At 37.8% G+C, this 15,065-nt stretch overlaps 1 protein-coding gene across 4 annotated transcripts in view; it reads left to right on the top strand.

The window, feature by feature from the left end:
* The window catches only part of SCML2 (Scm polycomb group protein like 2), a 95,338-nt gene that overhangs the window by 62,684 nt on the left and 17,589 nt on the right, over nt 1-15,065 (top strand). For all 4 annotated transcript variants that reach the window (XM_035000300.1, XM_035000305.1, XM_035000291.1 and 1 more), the window contains exon 8: nt 10,695-10,903. In XM_035000300.1, coding sequence (XP_034856191.1) covers nt 10,695-10,903 — 209 coding nt within the window. The remainder of the gene's footprint in view (nt 1-10,694; nt 10,904-15,065) is intronic.

Raw genomic sequence — 15,065 nt, 5'->3', positions numbered from 1 at the left:
GAATAAATGCCCAATAGTGGAATTATTGGATCCTATGGTAATTATATTTTTAATTTTTTGAGGAACCACCATACTGTATTCCAGAGTGGCTGTACCAGTTTGCATTACCACCAACAGTGCATAGCAGTTTTTATTTCTCCATATCCTCACCAACACTTGTTGTCTCTTGTGTTTTTGTGTTTAGCCATTCTGACAGGTGTGTGGTGATATCTCATTGTGGTTTTGATTTGCATTTCCCTGGTAGTGAGTGATGGTAAGCATCTTTTCATGTGTCTGTTGGCCATTTGTATGTCTTCTTTGGAGAAATGCCTGTTCATATCTTCTGCCCATTTTTTAATTGGATTATTTGTGTTTTTGGGGGTGTTGAGTTGTATAAGTTCTTTATATATTTTGTATACTAACCCCTTACCAGATATGTCATTTACATATATCCTCTCCCATTCAGTTGCCTTTCGTTTTGTTGATTGTTTCCTTTGTTATGTAGAAGCTTTTTATTTTGATATAGTCCCAATAGTTTAATTTTGCTTTTGTTTTCTTGCCTCAGGAGACAAATCTAAAAAATATTTGCTATGGTCAGTATCAGAGAAATTACTGCCTGTGCTCTCCTCTGGGATTTTTATGGTTTTAAATGTCAGATTTAGATCTTTAATCCATTTTGAGTTTATTTTTGTGTACTGTATAAGAAAGCAGTCTAGTTTCATTCTTTTTTTTTTTTTAGTTTCATTATTTTGCGTGTAGCTGTCCAGTTTTCCCAGCACCATTTGTAGAAGAGACTGTCTTTTTCCCATTGCATATTCTTGCCTCCTTTGCTGAAGATTAATTGACCACATAATTGTGGTTTTATTTCTGGGCTCTCTACTCTGTTCCATTGATTTATGTGTTTATTTTTTTGCCAATACCATACTATTTTGATTGCTACAGCTTTGTAGTATATCTTGAAATCTGTGGTTGTGATACTTCCAGTTAGTTCTGTTCTTTTTCTTTTTTTTTTTTTTAAGGATTTTATTTATTTATTTGACAGAGAGAGAGCAGGAACACAAGCAGGGGGAGTGGGAGAAGGAGAAGCAGGCTTCCCGCCAAGCAGGGAGCCCGACGCGGGGCTCGATCCCAGGACCCTGGGATCATGACCAGAGCCGAAGGCAGATGCTTAACGACTGAGCCACCCAGGCGCCCCTGTTCTTCTTTTTCAAAATTGTTTTGGCTGTTCGGGGTCTTTTGTGGTTCCATATAAATTTTAGGATTATTTGGTCTAGTTTTGTGGAAAATGCTGTTGGTATTTTGATAGGGATTGTATTAAATCTGTGGATTGCTTTGGGTAGTATGGATATTTTAACAATACTGGTTTTCCCAATCCATGAGCATGGACTGTCTTTCTATTTGTTTGTGTCATCTTCAATTTCTTTTATCAGTATTTTATAGTTTCCAGAGTACAGGTTTTTCACCTCCTTGGCTAAGTTTATTCCTAGGAATTTATTATTTTGGGGGCAATTGTAAATGGGATTGTTTTCTAAATTTCTCTTTTTGCTACTTCATTTTTAGTGTATAGAAATGCAATGGATTTCTGTACATTGATTGTGTATTCTATGACCTTACTGCATTCATTTGTCAGTTCTAGTAGTATTTTGGTGGAGTCTTTAGGGTTTTTATATATACTATCATGTCATATGCAAACAGTGAAAGTTTTACTACTTCCTTACCAATTTGGATGCCTTTTATTTTTTGTTGTTGTTGTGTGATAGCTGTAGCTAGGATTACCAGTACTATGTTGAATAAAAGTGGTAAGAGTGGACATCCTTATCTTAGGGAAAAGCTCTCAGTTTTTCACCATTGTGTATGTTAGCTGTGGGTTTTTCATATATGGCCTTTATTAGGTTGAGGTGTGTTCCTTCTGTAACCTACTTTGTTGAGGTGAAGCGTATTTTTCCAAGAAAATTGTAAAATGTTGTGATCAAGCCATGGTGGCTATTTAATGCATAAACTACCTGCACTGTTTCTATGGGAATATATGACCAGAGACAAAACTTGGATATTAAACATTTATTCATTTAACAAACATTTATTGGATGCCCATTATGTGGCAGGCATTAGACCAGATATTGGAGGTATAATAACGGTTCGAACTTACATAGTTCCTTACCCTAAAGGAATTCACTGTGTGGTGGGACAGATAGATACGTAAGTAAAGATAAGATGCTGTAATATCTGTGCTGCCAGAGATGCATGCAGTATGTGCAGTTTATGAGCCTTAGGTCCTACGGCGTGCCTGGGAATTTAGTGCTAGAATTTTGCAGTGCTGATAATTGAGCAGAGTTTCAAACGTATAGTAGGTAAGCCATTGACAAGGGAGGGAAGGCTTGGATCAACTTCTGCAAAGGCAGTCAGGGTACCTGAAACAGATGATTATGGCTGAATCTATAATGATAGTTGGAGAATAGAGGAGATGAGGCTGTGAAGATATGTAGAGGGCCTTGGACACCAGGCCAAGGAGTTTAGATTTTAGCCTATGGATATTGTGGCATCACTGAAGATTTATTTATTTGAGTGAGTGAGAGAAAGAGAGAGAGACCATGTGCAAGTGGGAGGAGGGGTAGAGTGAGAGAATTTTCAAGCAGACTCCCTGCTGAGAGTGAAGCCTGATGCGGGGCTCGATCTCATAACTCATGAGATCATGACCTGAGCCAAAACGAAGAGTTGGATGCTTAACTCTGACTGAGCTACTTAGGCGTCCCTGAAGATTTTTAAGAGGAAAACTGACATACAGTTTGGATTTCTTTTTAAGTTTTTTATTTATTTAAGTAATCTCTACGCCCCACATGGAGCTCAAACTCACAACCCTGAGATCAAGAGTCACATGCTCTTCAGACTGAGCCAGCCAGGTGCCCCACATATAGTTTGTATTTTAGAAAGATCATGATTATGTGCTATCGAGTATGGATTGGAAAGGGCAGCCAGGAATGCCAATTTAGAGGCTAGTGTTATAGCTTATGTGAGAAGTCATGAGAATCTGAACCAAGTCATTTCATGGGCATAAAGAAGAATACACCTAGGAAATACTTAGGTAGCCTTGGTTAGACATGTGGATGGAGGAAGAGTACGAAGATGTCTTCAAGATTTCTGACTTTTGATAATTGGGTGTAAAAGGTAATGTCGTTCAAGATAGAGCATATCATGGATAAGCATGATGAATTTTGGTTTTGGACATGTTGAGTCAGAGATGCCTATTTAAAGGTTTATTTATATATTTGAGAGAAGGAGAACATGCGCCCATGAGTTGGGGGAAGGGCAGAGGGAAAGAATCTTGAAGCAGACTCCCCACTGAGGGCAGAGTTCAATGCAGGGCTCAGTCCCAGGACCCATGAGATCATGACCTGAACCGAAACCAAGAGTCAGATGCTTAACCAACTGAGTCCCCCAGGTGTCCCAAGAGATGCCTATTTAGATTATCTAGTTGGCCATTGAAAACACAGCTCTGAAACTTGAGAGAGGCTTATGATGAGTGGGAGGTGGCTTATGAATACTTAAGTGGGCAGCAGAACATAAGAGCAAGCAGTTTGGCAATCATTATTATATGTAGGCAGTAGCTAAAATGAAGGGAGTAAACTTAAAGCACTCAAAACTGAGGTGGGGGTAGGGAGAAGGTGGCTAATCCCGGGGAACACCACAGGAAAAGTGACAAGTAGAAGGAAGACCAGGAGAGAGTGGCTGTATGAGAGCCAATAAAGAATTTAAAAAAGAAGACATTATCGAAAGTGTTTAGTGCTGTTAGGAGTTTGTGGGTGACCTTAGCACCCAGAGATTCCCTAAAAAGAGTTGTCTGGAAGTGTAATTGCAGAGGGTTGAAAAATAAGAAAATGGCCGTAATAGTGAACGTGCTAGTCTTTCAAGAAGTTTGGTCGTGAAAGGAAGGAGTGAAGGTATTAGCTAGATAGAATGTAGGTAAATAGGAGTTCCTTCCTTGGAGGAAATTTTTTCTTGCATTTGTTAGGTGTCGACAACAAGGTTTCCCCAATAACCTATCCATTGATAAAAGAGGGCCAGGAGCACCCGCAGAGCCTGGGAAGGGTGAGTGAGAATAGCGACAGGGCTGGTGGTGGTGGCTGGTTAAGTAGCTGCTGCTACTTAACAGTTAACATTTATTGAATGTATTTACCATGTGCCACATGCTGAATTTAAAGAATTTGCCTAAGGTCTCATAGTTATTATGTGGTAAATCTGGATTTGAACCTAATTAATCTGGAAGCAGCATCCCTGCCCTAGATAATGAGAAGCAGAGAAAGGAATAGGTATAACGAGTAGTTGGTACCAGAGTCCCATGTCCATCTGATCTTTACCCTGCTTCTTCTGAGAAGATTCATAGTCCTCAGCTGGCTTCTGGCTTCCAAATGCCTCCTGTGTTGTCAGGAACATGCTTCCTTGTTTTCCTTTCCACTAGTAACTACCCCCTGTGGTTTCCTGTAAGAGTTTTTCTTAGCTTAATTGAGGTTCACGGATACCTGGGTGGCTCAGTCGATTAAGCATCAGACTCTTAGTTTCTGCTCAGGTCATGATCTCAGGGTTGTGGGATCAAGGCCCATGTCGGGCTCTGAGTTTGGCATGGAGTCTGCTTGGGACTCTCTCCCTTTCCCTCTCCCTCCCCTTCTGTCTCTCTCCCCTCCCCCTACTCATGTTCTCTCTCTGAAATAAATGAATAAAATCTTTAAAAAACAAACAACAAAAAACCCATTTGATGTTAAATGTTTAAAAAAAAATAAAAGACTCTCAGCATGCTTATGGAAAGGGAAAGGTAACTCTTAATGTGACAAGAAGAGTCCTTGGGGATTCAAAATTTCAGAGGAAAAGCAGACTCTGGCTGTTATGAACATTTAGTTTCTGAAGCAAGGTTGGGCTTCTGGGATGGGATGGGCGGCTCCTGTGATACAGGTTGGGAGAGAAGAGAGAATAAATGTGGCAGAATCTGAAACCCCGGTCAGGGAGGCCAGGGTGATGGCCTGGGATGGCAGCAGGAGTGAATGAAGGAAGATCAGGGGGTTTGCAGCTGACTTACCCCCCCCGCCCTTTGCTCTTACTGTGGCCCATGACCAGTCAGTTTGTAGGGCATTGTGAGCTCAGTGAGTCAGGGAGCAAAATTCCAGATAAAGGTACTGGGCACCTCAACTGAGCTTTTGTGAATACCAGGCCTCAAGTACCTTGGATAATGATAGTGTAAGTGTAACTATCTCTATTGATACCTCTGTATTTTTTTTTACAGTTGAGGTTTATATTGTTTCCTTGGGTTTGTAGTTAGCAGTATGAAAGATTTTAGTATAAATGATAGTTTAATTGTACATGTAGTTTTAAGAACAAGGAAGATGACTTGCAAAGAATTTCTAACCCCGAAAAAGGTCCAAAGTCAAATGTTTACAGTGACAGATTTTTCTTTTTTATGACTTTGGTTTCTCCAGACCATATCTTACTTTTCTGTTTTTGGCTATTTAGAATTTGATTTTGTTTATTTCTGGCTCAAATTCAAGGAATCTGTTTTTATAGTAATTTCTGCTCTTCTTGTCATATAGCATTCAGTCTATTTGAGGAGAAGGAAATCCTGTATCATCTTTCTACTTAAGGAAATAGGAATTTTATGGATCCACAATTATACTCATGGGAAACATGAACTATATGAGTGGGACCATATTTATTTCTTCTGGATTTCCTCAGTTGCCTAGGCTGGTAAAAAGTACACACTAAGTATTGAGTAACTGGTGGATGGAAAATCTGGAGAACACTAAGCAACCATACCTCTTAAGTCTTTTTAGATCAAAAGCAAGATACATATTAATTTATATCTCTGATCCGTTTTTGTTTAGGTTCAAGTCAGCCATGTGTAAGCTAAACCAGCACATGTGTAACAATAGCTGGAACTAGGAAGTTGCTGTTCATTTCTAAGTGTATTTCCTTTTCTGTGGTAATTGTATGTGTAGCTGTCTTTTCACAATTCAGAGAAGGCAAACACTATCTTTCAATAATAAAGCATCTTCGTGTGTCAGCAGAAATGTATATTTAATGAGTGCTATTTGGAAATAAATATTAAATAAGGTTAAATCCCCAGGCATGAAAAGTTTTACCAGCATGTTTTTGTCTGTACCTGTTAATGTTTTGTCTTTGTAAGTATGCCTCTACTTCTGGTTTTTTAAAAAAATCAAAGTCAGAGAGCACCTATAGACTCTCTAGTGAATTATCACATAGGAATTCACAAGGTTGTCTTTTGTCCCCCTCACCCCCTTTTTGTAAACATGTGCACTCTGACTCAGGGGAGTGAATTTTAATAGCCTTTTTTTGCTAGAGGACAGAAAGCAAGGCAGCATATTAGAAAAAGCATGCACTTAGGAGACCAAACTCTCTTAGCCAAATGGGTGATCTTGGCTAAATTATCTAACCTCACAGAGCCTAAGTCTCCTCATGTACAAAGTGGGGGAAATGATACCTACCTCATAGGACGTTTGGGTGGATTACATGGGATAGCAGATATATATAAGTGCCTAGCACGTAATGGGTAGCCAATAAATATTGACATCTGTTTCCTTTCTTCAGTTCCCCCCATTCCAGGCTTCCAGGCCTCCTCTTGACTTTATTTACTGCCTTCTGATCATTTCCCAAGATTTATTAATTTCTTTTGCATTTCCACAATTCACTAACTTCTCATCTCCTGGATATTTTTCTTAGCTGAACATTCTCTGTTCTATCTGAAGATAAGCTGAAGAACTAGGTAGGTTTTGTGTTAGGTATTCACATAAAAATTTTTATTAAAGATGGTTAGTATATCCTTCTATATATTTCACATACTTTTTTCAAAAAGGTTTTTACTCACTTCATGGCCACTATGAACACATGGTTATAGTGCTATATATAATTTGAACCTTAACATTTAAACAAATTTATTTTGTATTGGAAATAATTTAATTAATACTTAATATTGAGTTTCAACATGGTGTATATGTTATATGATTGCTTTATGGAGATAAATACATGTATAATGTATATACGTTAATTTTGATGTCTAATATATTGGATGATTACTCTTTCCTCTTTAGTTAAAATAGTTGAAAAAGTATTTTGTTCTAGGTGCTGGGGATATGGCAGTAAATGAAACTGAGTATTTGCCTTTGAAAAGCTTGCTTTCTCAAAAACTAATGATGTATGGTGACTAACATAACATAATAAAATTAAAAAAAAAAAAAGAAAAGCTTGCTTTCTAAAGTGAAAATTTCTTTTCATACATAAAATTTTTTATAATGCTTTTTTCTTATTTTGCTCATACATGTGTATATACCATGAATTAAGGAGCTCTTATTGTCATACAATATTACATTTTAGGGGAATATTTGAAGCTGTAGCTCAAGTGTTTGTGTCCCACGGTTTATTAATTTCAAATGCCAAATTTTAAATTTTAAAACGCCAAAATTCTTAAATCAAATAATGATTTCATTACATTTGCCATGTTCCACAAAGTTACTGTTCTATTCGTTATAACTTAATTACATATTATATATAGAATATACTGGTTTTAGAGGAATAACATTGGCTTGCAGGTTGAAAATAGTTTTTGTTCATTCAGTAAGTATTTTTTGAGGACCTTCTATTCTCCTAGGTTCTGTCTTAAACCAACCTGGTGCAAGAATTTAAACTCAGGTCTAAAGCCCAATCTGTTTCCTTTTCTTTATGCCATGTATTCAGAGGTGGAGACCAGAAGTGTGGAGATGAATAGATTAGTCAAGACAGTGAGGATTTATTTGGATTTATAACTAGGAAAGTGTCATTCTGACCTGGGAAATAATTTCTTTAAAATATATTTGGAAGAAGAAAAGCTTATTACAGGGGGCTAAGGAAACACAGAATAATAAGGAAATTGAAGTATCAAGTATAGGTGATTCTTCTTGGTATTTTGGTAGTGAATAGAAGGAGATTCATGCAAGGGCTTGAACGTATACCAGAAACTAGGAGAGCTAACTTCAAAATAAAAGGTTTATGAGGGTTGTAAGAGAGAGCAAGGAGTTGGGAATCAAGTGACTAAATACCATGAAGAGAGAGGAGGACATTGAAACCATAATGTCCCAGAGGAACCAAAGAAGATAGTTATTAGGACGTAAGTAAAGGGGATTGATTGGACTTAGAAGAGTAGAGACAAAACTTTTCATTTGATGCAAGAGGAAGAGATGAAAATGAATGAAACTAACAGCATTTTAAGATGGAGAAATGGTATGGTTATGGTCACTCCCAAAGATACCCTTTAATCTTCCCATAATCATTTGCTGAATGGAATAGAGTGAGAAGGAGATGGAAACTTTTAACAGGGAAAAACATTCTGCTGTGTAACATACTTGGAAATTAGTGAGTTGCAGCGGTGACACCCCAATTGAGGTTAGTGTGGATTTTATAGCAATCAATAATATTCTAATGTTCCAAAGCAAGAGTTGCAAACTACAATCCAAGGGCCAGCCACATCCAGCCCATGTAGCCTGTGAGGTAAGAATTTTTTTTTTTTTTTTAAAGATTTTATTTATTTGCGAGAGAGAGAATGAGAGACAGAGAACATGAGAGGGAGGAGGGTCAGAGGGAGAAGCAGACCCCCTGCTGAGCAGGGAGCCCGATGTGGGACTCGATCCCGGGACTCCAGGATCATGACCTGAGCCGAAGGCAGTCGCTTAACCAACTGAGCCACCCAGGCGCCCAAGAATGGTTTTTATATTCATAAACGATTTAAGAAAACCAAGCAAACAAAGAAGAATGTGTGTTGGAGACTATATGCGGGCTTCCAAGCCTGAAATACTTACTCTCTGGCCCTTATAGAAAAAGATTGCTGACCCTTGTTCTGTAGCTCAAGACCAAGAAAGCAAATGATAGAGTGCCTCAAAGATGGGAGCCAACAGGCTAGACATGATCAAAGATCAAGGGGTGATAAAGTAAGGGATACTAGTTAGAGGGGTATTGGTAGAAGTGGATAGGAGGTTGATAAGGAGTAAAGCAAAGCCAGAAGAAAGTTAATAGATTGAATGAAAATGGAGAGGGTTTGTGGCTAGAGCTCATAATGAGCATAAAAAGCATGGTCAGTTTGTATGAAGCAAAGATGACAGGTAAGAAAATTGGAGGTAAAGGTGGCACAGTGGTTGTCTTGGAGATAGAAGAATTCCAGAAATAGCTAAGTATAACCATTTTAGGGAGGGGCTGAACTCTTGGTGATGAGGTCAGGATGATGAAGCATCAGATTATGATGTTTAAATTACTGAAGATGATGACAGGGAGACTGTGTAAGAAGAAATAGTGTGAATTAGGTCACTGGAGTTACTGAAGAAAGCAGAAGTGAGTGTGGAGTATGAGGTAGATGATGGTAAAGAGGTAAGGAGACTGGGGTAAGTACATGAATTACTGTAAATAAGCAGGGGAAGTGATGGTGGCAGTTAAGTGGTCTTCCCTTTGCCCTGGCAGCTGAGAGAAGGCTGTTCCCTCCTCTTGGTTTGGCAAGTGACAGAAGGTAGATAAAAAGGCTACAGGGAATATGTGGTATTCTCCGTCGAAGGTCAGATTTATACATAGTCCTGGAGTATGGGAGGAGCAAAGTGATAGATTAGTTTCAAGTTGTAAAATGAAGCCCTCAAAATAAAAGCAGTTGAGTTTTGCATAAATGTATAAATGTTTTACTTACACAGCTCTTCCTGTAAAGAATTTTTGAAATTAGTACTTCTTACTATGTCAAATTCATGTTTTTGTAATAAAATTATTAAGAGATTAATACTAAAAACATCTCTTTTTACTTGACTGTGAACATAGACAAAAGTAACCTGGCAGGTAACTTCATTTGACATGCTCAAACTGTCTGGATAGGGCTTACTTGGGTGTGATAATGGTCCTTCCATGACAATGTTAATGTAGAGTCTGTATTGTAGTATATGAAGCTTTATTACTAGACATACATATAGTAACGTAATGTGCTTGAGCCATTAAAAATCAAGTGCAGGGAATTCCTCTGGCCTCTGAAAGATGAACTAGGAGTTGATAGCTGTTTTGCTGTGTTTTTCTATATTGATGGGTAAAGGGATTCCTGCATATGGCATGGTTAGATATTTTGGCATGGTATTTTCTGAAGGGAAAACTCTTTTCTGTGCTAAGAACTAAAAATAGGAGAAGCAGACAAAAAGTAAATTGCTAGAAATTTTCACTATGCTAAGTTTGAAGTTACTGGTTTGTCTTATAAAAACCTCTATTTTTTTCTGGAGAATTCGACTACTTGCTGATAATCTGAAATCTTAAATACCTAAAACTTCATTTTATGTATGTATGTATGTATGTATGTATGTATTTAGATTTTATTTATTTAGTGGGAGAGGGAGAGGGCACACATGTGTGAGTGGGGGGAGGGGCAGAGGGAGAGAGAATCTCAAGCAGACTCTTGCTGAGCATGGAGCTCAATGTGGGGCTTGATCTCATGACCCCTCAGATCATGATCTGAGCTGAAATCAAGAGTCAGACACTTAACTGACTGAACCACTCAGGTGCCCTCTGAAACTTCATTTTAAATGGTACTTTTATTTTAAGTGGTTTTTAATTAATAACCTTTGGAATATTTTTAACGGTTGAGTTAAATTTCTTTAGAGTCCTAAGAAGAGAATACCAGTGTCATTTACTTCAGTTTTATTTTTGTGTTGTGTTTTTTTTTCCCTCAGTGCCTGTTACAAAGAATATAGCAAAAACACAGTCTTCTCTTTCCAAAGCAACTCAACGTTCAATGCAGTCTCCACAGAAAACTGCTGTAATATTACCAACACAGCAGATCAGGAAATCAGGTCGCACTAAACCACCTGCACAGACTTCAGTCCCTAAGAAGGGAAGTGCTGTTAAAAATATTACACCAAGGAAAAAAGGCCCAAAAAAGGTTAGTTAATCTCCTCCTAATTTGTATTAGAGGTCTCTGCAATGCCTTATTTATAACATAGAGTTTAGGATTTACTAAGTATGATGAGGCCCTTTAGGAATGTACTGTACAAAGAGCATATATAAAGCCTTTTAAAGTCCACATAGCTAGCTATCAAGATTGGTATTTCTTTTCTTGGGTAAACTTAAAACTTTGAATAGTGTTCAACTTTTTCAAAACCACATTGGACATACTGTTTGGGTATATTTATGTTCAGGCCAATTTATTTAAAAGTCAGTACATTTTAGAAATGAATGTGAAGTGAGTTTTACTGTACATAAATTATACCTCAATAAAGCGGGTGGAAAGGGGAATCAAAGGGTAAATTCAATGATGCTAGGCTACCTAACTGACTCTCCCAAAGAAAACAACTTTAAAACCTGGAAATAATAGAAAAAACAACTACTTGAAGATACTGGAGCTTGAATGGAAGCAGACACACTGTGGTTGGGGGCAGTACGCACAGGAGGTAGGCGTGTTACACAAAATTCTATATCTGGCAAAAATACTCTTCAAGGGTGAGGGTGAACTAAGGACTTTTTCAGATAAAAGCATACTTAGAGAATTCCACACTGGCAGATAAGCACTGTAAGAAATGCTGAAGGAAGTTTATCTCTGGGTAAATGTGAATGATTTGTTTTTTGCTTTTTTTCTTCTTAATTTCTTTATAATAATGTGACTAAAGCAATAATTATAATATGGTCTTGTGGGGTAATGTAATATATATGGCATGATGTAATACATCATTACATAACATCAATACATAACATGATGTAATACATTATAACAGAGTATAAAGGCTTTGAGTAGGGGATATGGATTTCTGTCATTGCAAGATTTCAACATTTTATGTTAAGTAGTACAATATTAACTATGTGGGTTATACAGTATAATCCCCAGGGCATATTGTAAAAACACAAATGCAGAGAAGTATAGCTAAAAAGCCAGTAGGAAAACTAAAATGGAATTCTAAAGAATATTCAACAAGTAATTGAAAACAAAAAAAAAAAAAAAAAGGAAAGGAGGAATAGAGGAATAAAACACAGAGGAGACAAATAGAAAAGAAATAATAAAGGGTATACCCAGACCCAAATATATTAGTAATTACTTTAAAAGTTGGTGGACTAAATTTTCCAATTAAAAGACAGAGATTATAAAAATGGATTTTAAAAAGACCCAAATATATCTGTTCTACAAGAGATGTATTCTTTCTTTTTTTTTTTTTAAAGATATATATTTTGAGATTTATTTATTTATTTTAGAGGCAGAGAAAGAGAGAGAGAAACTGAGCAAGCAGGGGGAGGGGCGGAGGGAGAGAGGAAACTTCAGCAGACTCCTCACTGAGCTTGGAGCCCAACCCTGAGATCATGACCTGAGCTGAAACCAAGAGTCAGATGCTTAACCGACTGTACCACCCAGGGACCCCACAAGAGATTTATTCTTAACATAAAGACATAGAATCTTCTTAGATCTTCTTAGAACTAAATTAAATTTTAGCCGTAATAAACATTTCTGAGTGCAGCCATCTGATATCAATATATATAACATTTCTGTTTTGTTTCAACTAATGTTTACAGTATGGAGCAAAATGACAATGCCATTTTGATTTTATTTTTTATTTATTTATTCTTTTTTTTTTCTTTTAAAAGATCTTATTTATTGGGGTGCCTGGGTGGCTCAGTCGTTGAACGTCTCCCACTCCCCCCTGCTTGTGTTCCCTCTCTCGCTATGTCTCTCTCTCAAATATTTGAGACAGAGAGCAAGAAAGCACAAGCAGGGGAAGTGGCAGAGGGTGCGGCAGAGGGAGAAGGAGAAGCAGGCTCCCCGCCGAACAGGGAGCCCGATGTGGGGCTCGATTCCAGGACTCCGGGATCATGACCCGAGCTGAAGGCAGACGCTCACTGACTGAGCCACCCAGGTGCCCCTGATTTTAAAATGCTTAAATTAATGTTGGTATTTTTATTTCAAAAAGCATTCAAAAATTTTAAATAAAAATTAAGTCAATAACAGTGAATATATTTCAAATATAAAATCATAAACATTGAAAAAATCAAATAAGCAGGTTATTCTAATATAAATCATTAGATTAAAATTTTCAAATTCAAAATAAATTGCATAAAATTAAGGAAAGTTGTGATATTTAAGAGGAAATAGTGCTTTATTTTAAATAAGCATTTTGAAAACTAGAATGTATCAAGGATGTCATTGATGCATTTTTTTTTTTTTTTTAAGGTTTATTTCTTTGAGAGGGAGAGAGAGCACAGTGGGGAGGGGCAGAGGGAGAAGGACAGAGTCCTAAGCAGACTCTGCGCTGAGCATGGAGCGGGACTTGGGGCTTGATCTCATGACCCTGAGCTCACAACCTGAGCTGAAGCCAAGAGTCAGAGGCTCAACTGACTCTGCCACCCAGGTGCCCCTGATGCATATTTTTAATGTGTATTTTCCAGCTGCTGAAAAAAGTCTTTGTGATTAGTTGGCATAATGATGAAGATATAACTGCATAAAGTTTCTCTTCACTCCTTTATTTTCAAATAATTCCAGTGCTAATTTGACAATTTTAAAAAGGTGTTTTTGAAAATATTGTTTATAAGGTGGTAGGGTGGGGCAAGGGACAGGTTCTATAATTTTTTTTGGATAATAAACTATTTTTTGTTTCAAAGGAAGAATTTTTTTTTTTTAAAGATTTTATTTATTTATTTGACAGAGACACAGCGAGAGAGGGAACACAAGCAGGGGGAGTGGGAGAGGGAGAAGCAGGCTTCCCGCCGAGCAGGGAGCCCAATGCGGGGCTCGATCCCAGGACCCTGGGATCATGACCTGAGCCGAAGGCAGACGCTCAACGACCGAGCCACCCAGGCACCCCTCAAAGGAAGAATTTTAATTCACCATCTTATTAGCTTTATTATTTCATCATGAAAAGATGAAGATTTTCATGCAATTACCTATATCCCTTTTTCAGTACTGTCACACCATAGTTTAATTATTTTTTTTAAGATTTTATTTATATGAGAGAGAGAGTGAGCAGGAGCAGAGGGGGCATGGAGAGGGGAAGAGCAGAGGGAGAGGGAGAAGCAGGGAGCCTGACACAGGGCTTGATCCCAGGACCCCGGGATCATGACCTGAGCCAAAGGTAGACGCTTACCCGACTGAGCCACCCAGGCGCCCCCATAGTTTAATTATTTAGGAAGTCTTTGAACTAGAGTACGAATTATTCTTAGAGTCAACTGTCCACATATGCCCCCCCATTAAGGATTCTAGAGGTATAGAAGCACATTTTTCAAATAAATGTACCTTTATTCAATTTACAGTGTTAATACAAGCATACTATCTTGGTATGTTTTAAGTCAAAGGATTCAGATTTCCGATTTTTAAAATACTGAAAGAATGAGAATATATCAACATAATAATTATAATTCAGTACTTAAAAAATAACATGATTTACTAGAATACAGTGAACCCAAGTGACAGTCATTAATTTAAACAAATAAGGAAATACAACAATGAATGTTATCCTATTTTATCCTCCTTTGTCCCTGCTTTTAAAATATCCTCTATTATTACCTTTTCTAAGTACAAGACCCCCTTCTCTGACTTTGGAGAGCTGTGTTTGAAGGTAGCTCCAAGAAAATCCCAAGAATTGATATAAAATAATAAAACACTAGTGATACTTAACAATGCCCGGAAGACATTTGGTTCTTATATACAGTAGGCATAATTTTATATGGGCTTTAGCAAAGCACATGTAATTTTGTCAAAATTGTATATAATATGGAGAAATGCAGGCCAGATGTAGTAAAAGCCAGATGAGTGACTGCTTTGTAAAGGCAAAGTCCATCCTCTGCCTTGTTGAGGTTCCCCACCCCCATTTGATGTGTTGCTGGATTGGATTTGCAGACTTTACTTTAGCAGTGTGAAGAAAACTTGCCATGCAGGGAACCTCAGAAAATAAAAACAAGTTTTACAGAGTGAGCCATTCGGCTAAGGTGTGACCAGTTGGAGGAGGGGTAATGCTGGGAATCCCATACTCTTGGTCTCTTTTTCTCCCACCTGACCATCTCATGGACCCCTCTGAGGAGCGCAGTTTGTAAAGTACTGTAATTTGTGACACACACAGGGGCTTCCA

This window comes from Mirounga leonina, unplaced genomic scaffold (genome assembly GCF_011800145.1).
Source record: "Mirounga leonina isolate KUSES-001 unplaced genomic scaffold, KU_Mleo_1.0 Mir_101595, whole genome shotgun sequence".
Classification (NCBI taxonomy): Eukaryota; Metazoa; Chordata; class Mammalia; order Carnivora; family Phocidae; genus Mirounga; species Mirounga leonina.
The sequence above is the reverse complement of the archived record's forward strand: the minus strand, read 5'-3'. Positions and strand labels throughout refer to the sequence as shown.